Source organism: Crocodylus siamensis, chromosome 2, assembly GCF_052110815.1.
Source record: "Crocodylus siamensis isolate JL-2025a chromosome 2, ASM5211081v1, whole genome shotgun sequence".
NCBI classification, from domain to species: Eukaryota; Metazoa; Chordata; order Crocodylia; family Crocodylidae; genus Crocodylus; species Crocodylus siamensis.
Window position 1 is genome coordinate 227,242,284 of NC_143396.1, and position 19,748 is coordinate 227,262,031.

The 19,748-nt window shown below is 39.6% G+C and overlaps 1 protein-coding gene across 7 annotated transcripts in view; it reads left to right on the top strand.

Moving 5' to 3' along the window:
• The window catches only part of SIPA1L1 (signal induced proliferation associated 1 like 1), a 431,752-nt gene that overhangs the window by 404,238 nt on the left and 7,766 nt on the right, over positions 1-19,748 (top strand). For all 7 annotated transcript variants that reach the window (XM_090033264.1, XM_090033262.1, XM_090033261.1 and 4 more), the window contains 5 exons: positions 1,056-1,174; positions 4,588-5,033; positions 11,416-11,655; positions 12,730-12,895; positions 17,074-17,296. In XM_090033264.1, the coding sequence (XP_089889390.1) occupies positions 1,056-1,174; positions 4,588-5,033; positions 11,416-11,655; positions 12,730-12,895; positions 17,074-17,296 (1,194 nt within the window). The remainder of the gene's footprint in view (positions 1-1,055; positions 1,175-4,587; positions 5,034-11,415; positions 11,656-12,729; positions 12,896-17,073; positions 17,297-19,748) is intronic.

Below are 19,748 nucleotides of genomic sequence, written 5' to 3' on the forward strand. Positions count from 1 at the left end.
GGTAGCTTTTTATTTATTCATACATACTTATTTTATCTATTTAAACTGAACTAATAAAATCACTCTTAGGTCAAATAAAGGCACAAGGGGTAGGGGGAGGCACCACATGGGTTTAACTTAATCCAGGGGTTCTCAAACTTTGTGCTACTGCACCCCTGAGTGCTGGATGGTGACGGCAGGGGTTAGGGAGCTTGCACACAACAGCTACTGCCATCATGTCCCGCATCCTTGCGCCACTGCGGTACCTGCCACAAAGTTTGCAGCCCCCTTTTAAGTTGCTTGCCACCCCGTGGGGGATCATGACCCACAGTTTGAGAACCCCTGACTTAATCTATTTGAAAACTGATATTGTTTAATTGGTTAAATAAAAATAGCTTTCTTGTGTAGGCAAGGCCAAATATATGCTGTTTGCATGAAATCTAGACGAAGCCATTGGTTTGTACAGAAATATTGACGTTTTAAAAGATGATATTGCTTATTTAGTGTTTCAGACAATATGTTGTTCTCTTAAAAATAATTACCTGTGCTGAGTTTGAGAATTATGGTGGATATTTCTACCAGATGAGTTTAAAGCTGAGTGGAGAAATAAATGTATGCAGTTAAGCAATCGCTGTAATTTTAACTGTTTTGCCTTCTTTACAGTAAAACCAAAAGAGGGTGGATCTGGAGATTTCTAATCTGTTGTCTTTAGTCACTGTAAACAGGGATACATTTGATATTCGTTGTCATGGTGTGTAGATATCTAGTTTAATGTTCTGGTCAAAATCTCCTGGACCCGTGGAACCTGGTCCTCCCCTGGTGAAAGTAATTTGTATGGTGGCTTCATAGATTTTGATGGACCTATCCTGATTAGGAGTTTAAGGATTGACCCTGGGTTCCTCACATGGTGCCATATACTGAGACATCGTCCATTTTGAAATAAATGTATTACCAAATGTCCTAAGTTGATGGCTAATGATAGCAGTGAGGAGTATCAAAGGAGAAGATCTGATTACAAGTTATCTTAGTTTGTCACACTGCATATGTCGTAACTACAGTGTTGCACTGTCTTGCAGAACCAACATGCCATCTCCCAGCAGTATCAAAAGTGCTGCCATCCTTCAGAGAGAGCCCCAGTGGAAGACTAATGAGGCAAGATCCTGTGGTTCACTTGTCTCCAAATAAGCAGGGTCATGTAAGTTACCTTTTTAAAAAATACTGCTTCTGCTATGGCAGCAAAGACCTGCATGATGTCCATGAGCAAGGGAGCTTTCAGATGCATATATTACCTCATTAAAATATGGAGGAGGCAGTAGAGCAGATCTGCTGCCTCCTCTGTATTCCTGGAGCTAAACACAACTTAATATCAAAGTTTTTAGTAGAGCATTCTGCTGCCAGTTGAACAGCAGGCTTTTCATCTGTAATTTGGTGATGATCCGGGAAATTGTGTGAAATACGATTACTTCAGAAATTTCCTTTATGGTTTTCTGCAGGGACCAGGAAGGAATCTTTTTTTTCCTCTTCTCATGAATGCCAGGATCTCTTGGTTTGGTTTTAGCATACCATATTTACTTGAGTCCAAGACAAGATTTTTTTTTTTTCCCCATTTAACTTGGGGGGAAGCCCCTCATCTTGGATTCAAGTACAAGGTAGCAGGGAGGCTGGTGGCTGCTGGAGCTCTGACTTTGAGCCCAACATGGGGTTGGAGCTGGAGTTGCAGCCACAACCTGTCCCCACTGCAATCTCTGCCCCCTTGTTTGCCTCCTTCCCCCTCCCCTGCCACTTCTGCCTCCTTTCTGCCCCCACTCCCTGCTTCACCGCTATAACTTACCCTCCCGCCCCACTCTAGACCCAGCCTAGAATTGCAACAGTAAGGAGCAACCACATGCTCTGTGCCCCAGCCTTGAGCGGGGCCAGAGCCATGCTGGAGCCAAAGGATGTAAGCAGCTGTGACGGGGCAGGCCATAGGAGCAGAGGCTGCCATGGCAGTTTTGTGGATTCCAAATTGATTCGTGTAAATGGTTGTCTGTCAGTCCAGGAGACTCGACGTGTTGGCCCAGGGGACCCCTTCCAGTCCTATGCTTCTGTAAAACACTATAGCTCATTCTAGACCCCACAGCACAAGGCTCTGAGACCTTACCAACAGTCTTCAGACAGCAAAAGATTACAAGATTGCTCTAGCAGTCCATGCACATAATCTGAAATATAAATAGCACCTTCTTAGCCTTGACTTGAATTTTGATTTTCCTTTCTTTTGCTAGTCCTTTATTTTTTATTTACTTTGTGATTTTATCTTTTTCACCAGTTGGAAAGGCTCTTCTGCAATCTCTACGTAGAACACTTTGATTACTTTTCAATGTTGACTTCTTATTTTTATCCACATATTTTAATCACATAGTTTCTAGGGTCAGAAGGGACCTGAACAGATCAAGTCTGACCCCCTGCCCTGGGCAGCAACGACTGCTGGGTTCATAATACCTCAGCCAGATATCTATCCAACCTCCTCTTGAAGACCCCCAAGGTAGGGGAGAGCACCACCTCCCTTGGGAGCCCATTCCAGAGCCCTGCAGCCCTAACCATAAAGTAATGTCTCCTGATATCAAGCCTGAATCTGCTCTTAATCAATTTGTGGCTGTTATTCCTTGTTATCCCAGGTGGTGCCCGGGGGAACAGAGCCTCACCTATTTTCTGTGGGTCCCCCCTGGTGAGTTTATAGACAGCCACCAGATCCCCTCAGTCTTCTCTTGTGGAGGCTGAATAGATTCAGGCCCTTTAGTCTATCTTCACAGAGCCTGGCCTGCTGCCCACTGACCATGTGAGTGGCCCTCCTTTGGACCCTTTCAAGGTTAGCCACATCCCTCTTGAAGTCTGGCACCCAGAACTGGATGCAGTACTCCAGTTCTGGCCTGACCAATGCCGCATAGAGGGGAAGGATAACCTCCCTGGACCTGCTTGTGATATATCTGTAGATGCACAACAAGGTGTGGTTGGCCTACTGGCCGCTTCCTTGCTTTGGTGGCTCACGTCCATCCTGGAGTCAACAATGACTCCAAGATCCCTTTCAGCCACTGTGTTGTTGACAAGGGTGTTCCCCAGCCTATAGGTATGTTGCAGGTTCCTTCTCCCTAGATGCAGCTGCTTGCACTTGTCTGTGTTGAATTCCTTTCTATTCTCATCCGCCCACCTCTGTAACCCGTCTAGATCTAGCTGGATTCTGTCCCTCCCCTCCAGTGTGCCTGCTTCTCCCCACAGCTTTGTGTCATCAGTGACACATCTTTGTGTCATCACAAATAAGAACACTCTGTTTTTCTGACCCAGTAGTAGTAAATAGGGACACCTTTCCTTTTTCTGCTCTGAAGCTGCTTTTCTTGCAGTGTTGACTTTTGAACTAAAACGAAAGACGTGTCAGTGCACATTTGCACAGGAGACTGCTGCTGAGGAAGCATTGTCTCAGGACAAAGGGATTAGATTAGTCAAAGATACAAACTTTTTAGAATCAGAGAAAAAAAACTGAGAGAGACCTCTACAAGTCAACCCTCTGCTCATGGCAGAATCATCACTATCCAACCTGTACTAGAAAAAAGTCCATTAATGAAGATTCTGCAACCTCTTCCAGTCTTTCACCCCCTCGTAATGAGAAATTTCTTCCTAATATCCAAATCTCCCTTGTTGCAATTTAAGGCCATTACTTCTCATCGTATTCCCTGTAAACAGAGTGGATAGTTGATCACCATCATCTTTATAACAATCTTTTTTGAGTTTGAGGACTTGATTGTTTCCCTCCTTAGTCTTCTCTTCTTCATGGCCAGTAATTTCATTCTTCTCTTTTATGTAATTTTTCTAAACCTCTTCTCACTTTTTGTTGCTTTCCTCTACTCTTCCCAATTTGTCCACGGTTTTCTTGAAGGGTTGAGCCTAGAACTGTTCGCAGTAGTTCAGCTGAGCCTTCCTTGGTGCTGAATAAAGTAGGAGAATCACTTCCCATGTCTTGCCTGTAATACTCCTATTAATACATCCCAGTGTACTATTAGAATCTATCTGCAGTAAATGCTATATTATTGGCTCATTCAGCTTACAGTCCATTGTAACCCCAGGTCAGTGGCCTATTCACCCCATATCAAATTTTTGGATAAGTAATCAGTTCAATTAATACAAACCTCAGCAATGGATTGACAGGTTCACAAGTTCTAAAAAAGGAAGTCATAAATCTGTAAATCTGCAGTGTCTTTAATTTTAAATCCCACTGAAGTGATGGGCCCTTTTCCAGTGTTCTGAAGTTACAGTTATGTACCATAAGCTTAAATATGAATGATCATTTTTCTGGGCATAATACAAATGAGAGCATTTTAAAGCAAATGGTTTAAAATAGTTTGGGTCAATTACAAGTAAACTGGACTTTCACCAGTAAATTAAGCCATGGCTGCCCAAACTTGTGCCAAGCCTGTCAAAACTCAGATGTTAAACTGAGCACCTTGAATTACACTGAAGTGAAATTTTAGAATGTCTGAGTTAAGTCCCCTCCTTGTAAAAGGAGCTCCTCATGCCATGGTGTGTCCCCTTTGTCATTGCTCCATCCCCATAACCTATGAACATTTTTTTTTTTTGTAGTCTGACAGCCACTACTCCAGCCACTCCAGTAGCAATACTCTCTCTAGCAATGCCTCCAGTGTGCATAGTGAGGAGAAGTGGTATGACAGCGGAGAGCGTATGGAGTCAGAGCTGAACAGCTACAACTACCTTCAAGGGACATCCGCAGATAGTGGCATAGACACCACTTCATACGGCCCCAGTCATGGCAGCACAGCCTCTCTGGGAACCTTAACAACATCTCCTCGATCAGGGCTGACAAAGGAGAAAGTGGCACCACTGTGGCACAGCTCCAGTGAAGTAGTCTCCATTGCAGACAGGACTTTAGAAAAAGAGAACCATGTTATAGACCGAAAGACAGAGTCTTCACTAAGCCTGGATATTCACACCAAGAGTCAACCAGCCTCCAATCCATTAACAAGAGAGAACAGCGCTTATAGTCTGAGTGATGCTGTTTCACACACAAGGTAATTTTCTCTTGCATTATGATTGATTGCCCCTTCCACCTTTTTTTTCCCTTTCTCCAATATAATAGAGGTGAGAAGTGGGTGTTAAGGGAAAACCAAGTACATGTTAAAAGTGGAAACTATATTTGTTCTTTGTACCTCCTGCTGGTGAGTTGCTTTTATGCTATAGACTAACAACATTTGTGCCAACAGGAGAAGCTATTCCATTATCAAAGTTGCTACGAGTTTTATAGTGCGATGTGTGTATAGGGAACATATTGCAAGCATTGCTGTTCAAATCATTGTTAACAATGGGATCAATAAAATTAATGCCTAGTCTGATTTGGGAATGCTTTGGTTTTGTTCTTTCATGGGGAAGTTTAGTCTAATCTCTGCATTTTTTCCCCACAGTCTTTTTGTTTAGAACATTGCTGGGAAGCAGTGTGATCTAATGTTTAAAGCAAAGGATTTTGAGGAGGGACATCTAGATTCTAATACCTAGTCTGCTGCTCACCTTGACATGACAGTTGCTTTACCTCTTTACTTCACTTCTTCTATTTTTAAAATTGAAATAATGAATATATGTACAAAAGTGATTTGAACGTCTTAGTTGAGACACCTACTGTCCAAATTTATCATAAAAAATGGAGGTGAAAAAGACTCTTCTAGCTTGCATCCCAGAAATGTTAAATATAATCTTTGTTTTTTTAAATTCTGTTGATCATTTTAAAATGAAAAATACCTGTACAGTATTAAGAAAAAGTCAAATATTAAAGGAAAAACATTTATCATAATCATAACCTAGTCCACTATGCAGATTTGGCATCATCTCCTCTTCCAGCTGTATATGTGAATGGAGGTGTCTGGCTGTGCTTTCCACTGAACTCACTGCTATCAGTGCACTTAAGGGATGCTCTGAACAAGTTAGCAGATGGGGCTCTTTAGAGGGCTGAGATGCAGTGACACACATAGTTTGTGGATCCTGAGCAGCCGAAAGGGTGTAGGGGAGAGAGGTTCAGCTCAGCCATGATGGTCAGGTGAGGATTGCTCACATGAACTTAGAAAATATCAGTTGATGCTCCTCTACTGCAATTTTTAAGGCAAATATAGTTTTGTGAGTTTCCTCTTGACACTTATTAGAGATCACTGAGCACTCTGCTGTACTGCTCATAATGGTCCTCTGTTGGGAAAAGCAGGCTTGGTCTCATAGAAATGTCTTAGCATTGAAATATTTGCTACCTTGAACATGAAGATCTTGTACAAGACCCTTTGACTGCAGAAGAGTTGTCAGCAGCTTTTTTGTTTAGAGGGAGCTTCTTAGAAGGGAAGAAAAAGGCCGAGTATGTTTGAAGTAACATTTAAGAACAAAACACTAAAGGGAGAAAATATTCCTAACGGTAATTACATATTTGTAGATTTGAGGTTCTAGCTTTCTCTCTTCTGTGCAGGGAATAGCACTGACTCATTTATAGGAATAAAGACAGTCAGAGGAAAAATAAAAGAAATGTGATAACATCAACTAGAGCACTATATACAGACTAGTACACTTGATTGTAGGCGTAGCCTATTAAATTGTCTCATTAATTATTTCTTGTACAATAGCAGTATCTCTCTCAGCATGGCATTTTCTCTGCAGTTTATTTGGTTTAACCTACCTCCTATTTCGCTAGTTGCACTAAAATAGTTTGTTCTATGTGTATTTTTTTTCAAAATGTTGTTGAACTTTCTTGATAAAGGTACTCTTGTTTATAGTAAATACAACAGTCTTAGTTGGCTTTATTGAAAAGAAATAAAAAATACTGCTCTTTACAAAGAGCAGTATTGTATAGCAAGCTCTTAAATAGAATTTGGAGACCCTAATTGGGAAATTATAATACCTTGTAAAATTAATGCATAATATTTGGTCTATCAGCTTGGGGTGGGAGACGATGATACCTCATATTCTTTCATTCATTTTTGTAATATTCAAAAAATATATCCAGTTTCTTGAAACCAGGAACATTCACATTTCCTTCCCAGAAAGACTGCACTTGTACTTTGACATAACAAAATGTCAGGGTTACTGACAGGTAAGGAAGAAGAGAGGAAAATCAAGGGTGAATGATTTTTAAAAATGCAGTTAATAAATAAAGAAGGTACACATTTTATTTGTTCTGTTTCTATAGTGCTTCCCTCCCCCAACCTTTAATTTGTTATCCCATTGTCCTCACATTTTACAGGCTTTTGCCTGCTGACCTCAAAGTGCCTGTCTCAAGATCTATAGAAGCAATTGTTCTGAGCTAGAAGAAAAGGAATTTAATGACAAAAGGAACAGAGATGGAAAAAATAAAATAACTGAAAATTAGAATGTTTGTGTTTTTAAACGACAGGAACAATAATTAGTGTGCAGATCATTTGACAGTACATAAAGGAGCTTGTACCTGAGAATTGGTGGCAAAATCTAAATTATAGTGATTAATTTTTGCAGCAGTGTTTCTGACTAGATTTTATTTTCTGTCTCCACCTCCCTACCCAAAATCTTTATTGATGATTGTGCAGGTTTCTCATTGCATCCTAGGAGAATTGCATTATGTACGGTGGTAATTGCACAGAATCATTAGATCTGAATGTCATTAACTGAAACCATATGCGTTGATCTCTTGAATTTCCTTGAATAAAAAAGGAGCATATTAATCATGTCAAACTTTCATGTGCTTCTTAGCTTGATGGTCTCTTAGGGTCCTCACTGTCAAAACTAAAATCATAATTGCTAGTATTGCCAACCCCAAATGCTATTAAGCTATTTTTTTAATATATTTTTGTTATTGGAAAATAGTTTTATTAATAGTTTATCTAGGATTCTTCTTGGGGTATCGCAGAGAGAAGGCAGATAGGATCTACTGTATGCTTTTTTTTCCCCTGTGCTCAGTATAAAAACAACTCATTTTTAGCTCAAGAGTTGGACACAGCTCCATTTAGAGATGATTGGAACTACTTCAAGTGCTTCCCAGGAATTGAATGTGCTGCCTCCATGGTGTTTTTTTCCCCCATCTGTTGGCTCAGACCTATTTCCTTTAAACTTTGGTCCCATTCAACAGACAAGCTACTTGACTTGTGCAAAGCCCCATTGCCTTCATTGTGCCAACTTGCAGGATGGGAAGTTTGGCCTCCTCTGTGTCAACAATACAATATGCTGCCAGTAAAGCACCAGGCCAGCCCCAAGAGTATTCACATTATATTACTGAGCACCTCAAAACTTATTCAAAACGTATTTACAAGTCCCTAAAAGAGACTGCAATTTAAAAACAATGGACAGCAAAAAATAAAAATAAAGCACTGCTCTTGTTCCTTTGCCACCTACTGCTGCTTGCATAATTCATGTGTTCTTCACTGTTTAGATCTTGTTTAATCTGTTTAACTTGTGTTGTTTAACCTTGTTCTCTTCAGAGAAACACCTGCATAGTAATAGGTAAAAATAAACACACTGAATGTAGCTAGAAATTATTTATAAGCCTTCCCTTTGCTCTTCACTAATACCATTGTCTTTATATTTTCTTAGTAACACTAAGGAGTTCTCAAAAATGGTGGGAATATTAATTTTACTACAGAAAAGGAAAAACATCCACTCTGGAATTACGTACCCATTCTGAATTATAAAATATTTAATAACAAAACAGACCTTTAAAATGTCTTTAAATATATGCAGCTTCTTATGGTTTCACTTGATAGTGACGATGCCCCTCACAAATGTACTTGGTTTGCTAAGCATGAATAGAAATGTCTCTAAAAAAAGAAGAAAACCTATATTTGTTAATGGAACCTACTTCTGTTTCACTTCCGTTTCTCTGCTTTCTCAGTAAAAGTGTTTCTGCAAGGCACAAGAGGACAACATTTGTAATCTGCATCTCCCTGTGGACTGCACCTGTAAAACGCAGGCTGTTCTTGTACACAAAGTCCTTTACCTCCCACCAGTCAGTCAGACACTTGCTGGCAGATAATGGGAAGAAATGATGGTCAGCTGAATCCAAGGACCTGAGTAGACTTACTTAAAAAATATAAACCAAAAAAAGCTTTTGATCAGGCTTGTAACTGGAAATGAGGATTTCATTTTTTCGCACAAGTTTGTATCCTTGGGCAAGTTGCTCAATACTACTTTGCCTTGATTTCAATATCTGTAGAATAGGAATAACAATATTGTCTTTTGCAAAGACCTTGGAAATTTACACATGGGTGAGATTACATAAAGTATCTCATCATTAGTATTAACTTTGTGGACAGTCGGTGACCATCATTGATTCTTTGAATACCTTCCATAATTGTTTCAGAAGCAAATGAAAACATTTGCTCATATCTCTCTCAATCAAGAGATGACAGGATCATAGGAGAATTGCTGTTAGGCCAAACATAGGTCATTCAACTATAGCTAATTCAGCCATCCAGCTAAATTTTATTTTGCAGTCACATGCTACTTTATACCTGATGGCCAGTTGTTTCAAATGCTAGAGCTACTTGTCCCTGAAGCACTTGATGTAGAGAAGAAAAATGAACATACGCAGTGTTATAGATTGTGAAGTCCTTAAAACATATTAAGATATTCTAGCACAGAGTATATACTCAACGTTTTCTGTATCTGTAGGTAAAAATGATTGCCAGTTTTTTTAAAGAAAATCATTATGTAGTCTTAAAGTCTTATGTTCCTGTGTACTCCAAGAAAAAATGTCATATCAACAAATAAATAAGTAAATAAAAAGCTGAGACGAGGATTTTTGTGGGTGATATCTTTTATTGGACCAATTGTCTTTGAAAATCTAATCTAACCAGGCAGTTGGTCCAATAAAAGATATAATCCACAACAATCCTTGCCTCTTGCATATTTTCTGGAACATCATGACTACAAAATCACTCCAACACTACTATAAAAATATGAACTAATTCCCTTAGGGATTTTCTCCTATCCTGCAAACAAATTGGACTCAGTCATTCTGTGTCTTCTCATGCTTTATCTAGTTGGTTATGTATGGATGATATTAAAAGGAAGGGAAAAAACTCTTTTTAATTAAGGCCTAATTTGACACAATAATACCTACCTTTATAGATAGAGTCCAAGAGCTCCCACAAGAGGTTCTAGATTATTTCAATACATTGGCATTTATTCCATTAGGAATAAATTAATGAAATTGCTCTTACCGATCTGCCATTTACACTGAATGATAGGAAGAAGGAAATTGTATGTATTAACCAGCCTTTCTCTCTGCTTCCCAGTGTTGCTTGCTTTCACCTGCAACTTTTTTGGAAAGTCTAAATGAGACTGAAAATAATTCAGACTCATGGCTTCGAGGTCTGGCCTATCTAGAGTATGAAAGGCTGGCCTACTTTTCAGAAAGTATGCATCAACCAAATGATTTCATTATTTGATTGACTGCTTATTTTATGACTATGTAAAATAATAAAGGAGGACTCCTACCATGGTTAGCAATCCTATCATTTTCACTTTTTATCTTAAACTTCTGAATTTGAGAAGTGGCTTTTAAAGTGCTAGACACCCAGGCAACTCCACTGATCATAGTCAACATAACACACAACCTCCCAGAAGAATGATGTTTCTGTCCTTGTAAAGTCCTCTGCTGTTGGACCTCAATGGTAAGTCCACATTGTGCAGTCAGTGCAGCTCTTCGTTATTGATAATATTGCCCAAGTTCTGCTATCCAGGGAATTATTCAGTATTTTTATACATACCAATTCCTAGCATGTCAAATCTCTCATTTGTTCTAACGATTTTTTTCTTTCCCTTCTATCTCCTGCCCTTTTATAATAAGACTGAAATTAAACTTCTGGTTCTGCAAAATGTTAGTGTGTCACCAAGGCTCTCAAACACTGCCATTTTTCACTCCATAGACAATGTGGTCTCATGATGCCTTCATCAGCTGTGATGCTAGCTGCTTCTAAATAAGGAATAATAAATAAGGCTAGCAGTGTATATCTTTAAACTTATTGTTTAAAAAAATCTCATCAATTACAACTCTAAAATTATATATCCTAAAATTAGTACAGATGGTTCTGTGGATGAAACACTAACTAGAAATCAGACCTGGGTTTTCTTTGCTAGCCTATCCTCAGACTTCCTGTGTTACCTTGAAGGCACACAACCTTTCTGAGCTGAATGGTCCTTATTTATAAATTAGGGATGACAGTTTTGGTCTTCATGTGTGGCTTGAGAAGTTTGGTTCACTGATATTTGGCAAGTCCTTTGTGATCCTTTAATGGAAAATGCTAGAGACGTGCAATATTATTATACATTTTATACTAGATAATAAAAGAAATAACTTGTGTTCCAGTCATCTCTAAAAAGCAGCTTTAAAAGCTGTTATGCAAGATGCATAAGCATATGCCTAAGTGAAGCTTTGTCTTTATGCTTCTCTCCCAGTACCATGAGCTCACGACATTCTGCCAGCCCAGTTGTTTTCACCAGTGCCAGAAGTTCACCTAAAGAAGAGCTTCATTCTGCGACTTCCCCGCAGCTCGCACCTCCTTTCTCCTCCTCCTCTTCTTCCTCTTCTGGTCCTAGGACTTTCTACCCGCGCCAGGGTGCTACTAGCAAGTACCTGATTGGATGGAAAAAACCAGAAGGGACAATAAACTCTGTGGGGTTTATGGATACAAGAAAGTAAGAGTGTTTTTTGGTTCTATTGTTTGGTTGTTAACTTTAAGCGTAAAAGAAGCATGGAAATCCAAAGAAACTTCCTGTATGGAAAAGCCTTAGAGCATTTCATATAATATAATTTTCTTATAAAACTTAACGTTGCTATATATTTTGGCTTGAAAATTCAATTGCTAGGTTGTCATTCTCTCTTAATTTTTTTAAAAAGCTTTTAGATTAATTTCTATTTATTTTATCCTTATTAAATTCTACAGGATTTTTCTTTAAGAAAATTCTTAAAGCAACTCTGAGTATTGGTTTCCTCTTAACTCCAGGAGATGACTTATTTTCACATTCTACCTGTCCCGTACACTGCAATGTGTCATCATGGCAAGCTAAATTAACCAACATATTGCTCCTTGCTGCCACAGCTAGACTGCTGCGGGTACCTGTGCCAGCTTGTTTAAAGTTACTTCAGCTATCTCTACTTTATATCGAAACTCTTTCTATTGTAGGCATGCCCTAACTGTGAGGGTTTCATAGTTTGTGGTCTCAGGTAACCATGAAAAGAAGCAGTTGGGGAGAATAAGTTTACAAATAACTGACCCACTGCCTTTGAGACTGCAAGATCTGGCAATCTGAGGAGCTTGGAGGCCATTGTGGATGTGAAGCACACCCTTCCCAAATAATACCAATGATTTACAACCAAGGGGAATTGGTTGTAAAGGAGAGGCCAGCAGAAAACTATTTTGTAGAAGTTGTACAATACAAGTCAATTAAAAAAATAGACACAGGTTAATTAAACAGGCTTTTTATATGTTTGTTCTTTGTACAGAAAACACATTCTGTTATTCCTCCATGGAGACATTTGTTATAATAATTATTATATGTATTGAAAATTAAAGCTTTCAATTGTCAATTCCTTTAACAGGTATTTATTTATATGGGACTTAACAGTATTATGCTCAATCTCATACTTCCCTCCTTCATGTCCTCTCTACCCCAGTTCTCCCTCTAGAAATTCTGAGAATTCTTTACTGTTTTATTTATGGTTCTGAAATGGTTAAGAATCCTGAACATGTCTGTCCCCTTGCTTTTAAGACGTCACCAGAGTGATGGTAATGAAATGGCACACCCTAGGTTGCGTGCATCAGCCAGAGATCTACGGGCATCACCCAAAGGGTCCTCCAAGTCCACTGTCGAGGAAGAGCTGAAGAAACTGATTGATCTGGACAGCCCAACACCAGAGTCCCAGAAGAATTTCAAGGTATGTTACATAAATGGGCTATGCTCTGTTGTCACTATTAAGTGAAATTCAAGAGCAGGTAGAGGCTAAGGTAGCACATCTAAATCTGGTATGGATAAGTGTAAGTCCATTGACCACAATACTACTGTGCAAAATTAAACTGGGTGAAGATCTGGGTCCAGGGGCTTTTTTAATGGGTTCATGCATCAGTCATAAGGATTGGGCATTGCTTTTCAGAACAAAATAAAAGCTGAACCAGCAAGATGTTGAGTGGCTCTTGGAGAATGCTAAACGCCTTTAACACCCATGGAAGTTGAAGGCATTCGCTACTTAACAGAAGCTACTCAGGGCTTCATAATATGGGGGCATAGATGTGTCTCAGGTGAAACATTTCTGTTTGCACTGATTGCAGACAAACAACATTCAAAACAGAAAATCTTCCCTGATTTCTCAGCTTGGAAATCAGGCTTGCCATTTTCCCCAGCATTTCTCACCTGTAGCATTTAGAGAATGGTATTGATACTCCCACAATTATGACAGTTCTACATACAACCCATTGCAGAAACTAGTACACAAAATAAAGAGACCATCTGGGACTGATTGTATGACTTATCTATTTGAATGGTCCTTCCACTCTCTGATTACAAGCAGCAGAGGAGAGGCATGTTGGCAAAGTACTGAACCTTCTTGCAACATACATGCTTTCTTTAGTGCCTGTCTTGAGTGCCTATTACTCATTGTGCAATGACCCAGTATGCTTCTAAATCTTAAATATTTATACAGAAAAATCTAATACAGAAATATCTTCTAAGGTTTCATTAACAGTAATACAGACTTAAATTTTTAAACATTAATATAAAAGATCATGTGATCATTTGCAAGGGAGAGTCTTGATTTCTATAGTGTACTAAGTCACTGCTTAACAGCTCAGGCTCATCACCTAAGGCCCAAATGGTTTCCACAGCAACCATGCAAAAGAGAGCTTGCAACTTCTTTCTCCTCTTGTCAAAACCCAAAGAGGCTTATTAAAACTTGTAAGTAACAGGTCTAGATACTGATTATTTTAGTTGTCATTTTTGAAGCTGGAAGGCAAAAAATTAGCCACGGGCAAGAAATTTTTTAACTGCATGTTGTTTTTATGAGGAGGGAAAAAACCTTAGGACAGGTCTGCCCAACCTTGTGGCCCCGTGAGCTAGATGAGTTGGGTGCAGGGAGAGTCTGCAGACTGGATCCCACATGGGAATGGTGCACAGGAGTAGTCCACAGATGTGATCCTTCATATGAGATCCAGCCACATGCCAGCCTGATCCCATGGGCTCAGATCCAGCTGCAAGCCAACCCAACCCCACACACTCAGATCTGGCCAATGAATGACCCATCATGCTGGGGTCCTCACACTGTTGCAATTGTGTTCTGGCCTAATCTAGCACACAGTGCCACTTATCTGGCCTGTATGGGTCTGGAAATTTGTCATCAGGGGAGTGGCAAGTAATGCTGCCACCAGTCCCTCACCTTCAAATCTCTGGAGCTGTAGGGAGCCCCGTGGGCCAAAAGGCTTTGTGGGCTGGAGGTTGAACACTAAGGCTGTGCGAAATGGCACCATTCCATTTTGCCTTGAGTTTTGATGGTTTGATGGAACAGTGTTCTATTTCAAATTACATGTTGAGTCGAAACAGCTGTTCCGTTCTGTCAAAACACAAAGGCTGTTTCAACATTGTTTTGATGTTTCGCTGGATCACGCTGGGTGCAGAAGGCAGCCCAAGTGGGCTGTGATCTAGCGTGGAGGATGGGGAAGCAGGCCAGCTAGGCTGCCTCCCGCCCTCGCACGATCTAGCGCCGGTGTTGGGGATCTAGCACGGAGGATGGGGAGTCAACCTAGCTGGGCTGACTCCCTGTCCCATGCCAGATCTTACACTGGGGATGGGAAGTCAGTCCAGCTGGGCTGACTTCCCATCCCCAGCCTATGGTCGAAATATGTCAACTTTCAAAATGTTTCAGCTAGCCTCATTTTGTTTCGAGGCTATTTTGATGGCCTTTGTTTCGTTCTGATTTTGCTTTTTCGACCTTGAAATTGATCAAAACAGTGTCGAAACAAAATGGCCAGCGAAATTTTGCACAGCCCTATTGAACACCATTGCATTAGGAGATGGGAAATATCCTTTTCCTGACTTATTTTAGCAGGAGGATATTGTCTTCGTGAGAAATTTCATTCCATTTAAACAACTAATTGTCCCAGAGACCAAGAATATTCTGTATTTATAGTGAGTCTTTTCTTTGACCACCTTGGTGTCACTGAGTCCACTCTTTCAATCCTTTGTTGTGGTGACTGTGATCAGTGTCAGCTCAACAGACTAGTAACCTGCTGAAATGTCTTAGTAGTAGAGTGTTCCACCAATAATGGAAACAAGTGTTAGGGTTTTAAAATGGCCATCATTTCTCTTCACTGCACACAGTTTATATTGCACCTTAGGTAAAGTCCCGTAGTCTCTACTTAGCATCCAAATTCTTTTTTTTTTGTTTTTTTGTTTGATACTTGGTTGGCAAGAGGGACTGTTTCTTCATAGGACAGAAGCTTCTTCTAGTTTCTTACTATTTTTTTTCTGTTCTTCATCTTTATCTCTTCTTCTAGACCTTTCCTTTTCATACCTTTCCTCTTGCCATCTTCTCATTTCCCTTATTATTCACCTTTTCACTTTCCTGCTTGCATTGTTTCTACTCTATAAATCCACCTAGCATTCAGAGGTTAGCAGACTAATAGTTTATAGGTGTGGCATTCATCGTACTTTGACTTTCTAATGCTTGGGATTGGAAGTTTGGGATCTGTAACACAAGATGTGCTGCAGTGTTTGGTAGCTGGTTCTTTCCGCACTCAACTACCAGGACAGATATCGTGAGATTTTGGTGGGTTATAAATTACAAACCTTCTCACTGGATTTTTGGTCCCAGCAAGAACTAGCCAAGGTGATTCTCAACCCAATGTAAAAATCCTAATTATTGAACTGTTGGGTGGTTGGGTTTTTTTTTTTTTTTTTTTTTTAAGTGTTCAACCTTTAAATACAAGGCTTACCTTATGATAGATATTTCAGAATTTTGCCACTATGCCAATCATGTTAGCTAAGTCCTATTTCTGTGCAAGCCCTTAATGAGGTTTGATCCCAGATCTTCATAGTTCCATTATATAAAGACCAACTTTGCGTGCACCCTATATTATTTGTTTTGCTCAGCAAATAACCGAATATATGTTGTATCTTGGTGTAGACAATCCTATGGAGAAGAACTATCAGAATACACAAACAATTAGTATGTAAAATGGTCTCATTCTTATTCCTTAGGGGCTTTTTTTGGATGGTATCAGTGGGTTTTTAAAAAACATTTTAACTATATTTCAGGCTCTTTAACCATAAACACAAAACTTGCAGCAGATTATAGCAGGGGCTTCTGATCTTTTTGGCAGTAAGTTTTTTTCTTTTTGGCAGATTGCCCTCCAGTGTTCAGAAGCAGTAACTCTGCTCCCCGTCTCCTTCCCTCTCCATTTCCTCCTCCATGCTCTCTCCCACACAGCAGTGTGGGCTTTAGTCACAGGAATAGAATACCGTCTGTTTAAACTGTTTTCCTAGTGTACAGAAAAGTATTCCTCTGTACAAATGAGCAGTTCTCCAAAAGGCACTTAATCACATCTGCTCTAGAGAATTCAATTAGTAGAGCTGTGTTTTGTGTGTTAATTTTTACTCAAAGCTCTCTAAAGAATTTTAGTTTGTCAGACTTTAATTGTCCTATTACATGAGGCTTGTAGTCAGTTGACATCTTCCTGGCTGCCTGTGCTCTAAGGAGAGAGCAGAAAAAAGTAATTTAGGGAGAACTTTTGGTTTTAGGTATCACTTAGCATATTTCTGTGAGCATCATCTCTAGTATGTATGTTCTACAACTAATCCATACACTCCTTGAGGATTTAGGTGGGGTTAAATATCCTAGAGGATGTTATTTGTGTGGTCAAAATGGTGGAAAAGGTCTAATAGGTCATCTACCCGTGATGTCTTCCAAAGCAGTCTTTCTGTCCAGTTTGAAGAACGTTGGGCCTACTAACACCTTTTTTCTTATACAAATAGAGATTGGCTAAAATTCATTTAGCAGATGTTTGAAATGTTGCCATTTCTGATGTACTCTTATGAATTTATATTCACATGTCTCCCTGCTCTCAGTCTCCATTCCCTAGCACTCCTACCACAAGGCGTGCCTTGCAGAGAACCCTGTCAGATGAGAGTATTTACAGTGGTCAAAGGGAACACTTCTTCACCTCACGGGCCTCACTTCTGGACCAAGCCCTGCCAAATGATGTCCTTTTCAGCAGCACATATCCATCTCTCCCAAAGTCATTACCCTTACGGAGGCCATCATATACATTAGGAATGAAATCATTGCATGGTAAGTACATTTCTATCTTTCCTGTAGAAAAGGAAAGATGTTAGGGTGGTTCCTTGAACAAAAACCTGCAGCATTGAATAATAGGTCAGATACATATGTTTATGGGAGTTTGCCTCCTGCTTTAGCATCATGTTTTCAACAATGCTGACAGCAGGAATCAAGACTAGGTGAACCAACGAGCCAATTACGTGTACCCCTGAGAGTAACTAATGCCTGTTCTAGTGTCAGCTCTTTTAATCTATGGTTATAGGAGCAAAGAAGTACTGACAAATGAATACCACCAAATGAATAAATGCCTATGGACATTTGGGGATACTGAATCCCTTAATAAAATCTTTATTGCAGTAGCTGATCCTGGATTCAATTTCATGTGCTACAAACTGCAGGTCTTGAGTCTATTTAAACATTTTGATCTGGCATTAAAATGTAATTGGAAAAAGATACTGTATTTAAGCTGTTGTGCAAGGGATATTCAAAATGCCTCCATTAGTCTAGCGAAGAGCCTCCAGGAGATTATGCAGCATAACATAGGTTACTTACAGCTGAATCTCCTGATGCTAAGTGGGTTGGGGATTTTCACAGATTCCCACTGTACCTTTATATTTACATAAATAAATGGCTGTTTTCTGAGCATTTAATTTTGACTTGGAGAAATGCTTCAATAGGTCTCCCTGTGTGGGGATGCTCTGTAATATCTTTTAGAAACTTATAGCTGTTTGTTTGTCCATGTTATAATGTATGTTATGATGGAAAATATGAATGTTTGCATACCAATAAGTGCAGCTCAGTGCAGCAGCATATAAGCACTTAACCAAGATCCAGCTAAAATGCTGACCATTTCCATCCAGTCTTTTGATCTTCTCCAGTTTTGAGTTTTGAGCTGCAGTTTTGGTCAGGCTGATCACAATGATGATGATGTTACATGGCTGGCATGCAGAAATAGACTTTGAAATTTAAACAGTGGATGTGTTGAAAAACAAAGACATGACAAACCAGATCAAGCAGTGAAAAGCTACCCAAAGTTCAGTGGACAAGGGACCCCCCCCAAAAAAACAGATAACCAGCTTATAAAATCTGGCCAGCTGTTGTAGGAATTTCTGATTCCTATTATATAATGGCAGTCTTTCTAAATGTGTTTATCATTGTGGGCATATGTCTTTCCATAGCTGTTATCAAAACAGGTCTCATGAATATGGTACGGTAGCCTATCCTACCGTACCTCTAAAACTAGGGAAAGAAACTGTCTCCTGTGTCACAGAAAAGTCCATTTGGCCCCTTGATTGTCATCAGATGTGCATGAGATGTTTTCTGAAATGAAGCCTGGTGGAAAAAATCTATCTTCAGACACTTCAGTTGCCCCATCAATAGGCACAAATTAAGAGGTGCTGAATTTCACATGTTTGTTAACAGTTGCTGCCATTTAACATAATTCTCATGAAAGCAGGGGGATGAAGCCCCTTTAGTCCTTCTCTTTATGAGTATTCTTTTTTTTTTCTTCAAACTTGGTTGTACCTCTTCACACTTATGAAAATAACATCTTAGTGTCTGGGTCAGAAAATTAATGATGGAAGAGCACTTGTGTGCCCTTGGAACATGAAAGGGGAAAAGCAACTCATGGTTCCTTTGTATTTAGCCTCTTATATTTTCCAAATAGAAGCCTGTCTGCTCTGTCATTTTCTTCTCCATGCTCAAGTCAAGAATCCTCTTACTAGTTCTGGAGCATGGGTTTAATGCAGTTGGCACCAAAATGGGTTTTTGGGTTTTCTATAAAATTTAGGTCTCTGCAATAAAAGGACCAAATATGCGAGTGATGCAAACATTGTCTGCTGCCTACTTGCCTCTGGGGAGGGAGCCTGAGTAGGACTGGATATTTAATCCCACCCAAGATCTGACTTCCATTTACTTATTTAGTTCTTTAAACATATTAGTAAAGCTGTACCTCCAAAGCAGCTCTTCAAATGATGTGAAGGGAAAACATGAAATAAAATATTCTGACTTCCCATTCTGTCTTAATTGAGGATCCAGTTAATACCTTTAAAAGAGAAACATTTGTAAGTGATTACTTGTTTCATTTTCTTTTAGTTCCATGTTTCTTTCTCCTAAATCATAAACTGACCATCTCACAGATCCACATACTTGTAGAGATGCATCCTACTCTTCCCACAACACTATATCAAGGGCTTGCAATGTTTGCTATGTGTGAAGTAAAACAAGGGCCCATTCAAGCTGTCAGGGAGGTCAGAAGCTCCTAAGCAATGACAGTGCTGTGATTGCTCTTTAAACTCATATTCCCCAGACAAAAAACTTTGACTAAAATTTCATAGACATTAGGGCTGGAAGGGACCTCGGAAGATCATCGAATCCATCCCCCAGTCCCAGGGGCAGGAAGTCAGCTGGGGTCATAAGATCAATTTAGTTGAAAGCAGTTATCAGTAACATGACTTCAGGCTCC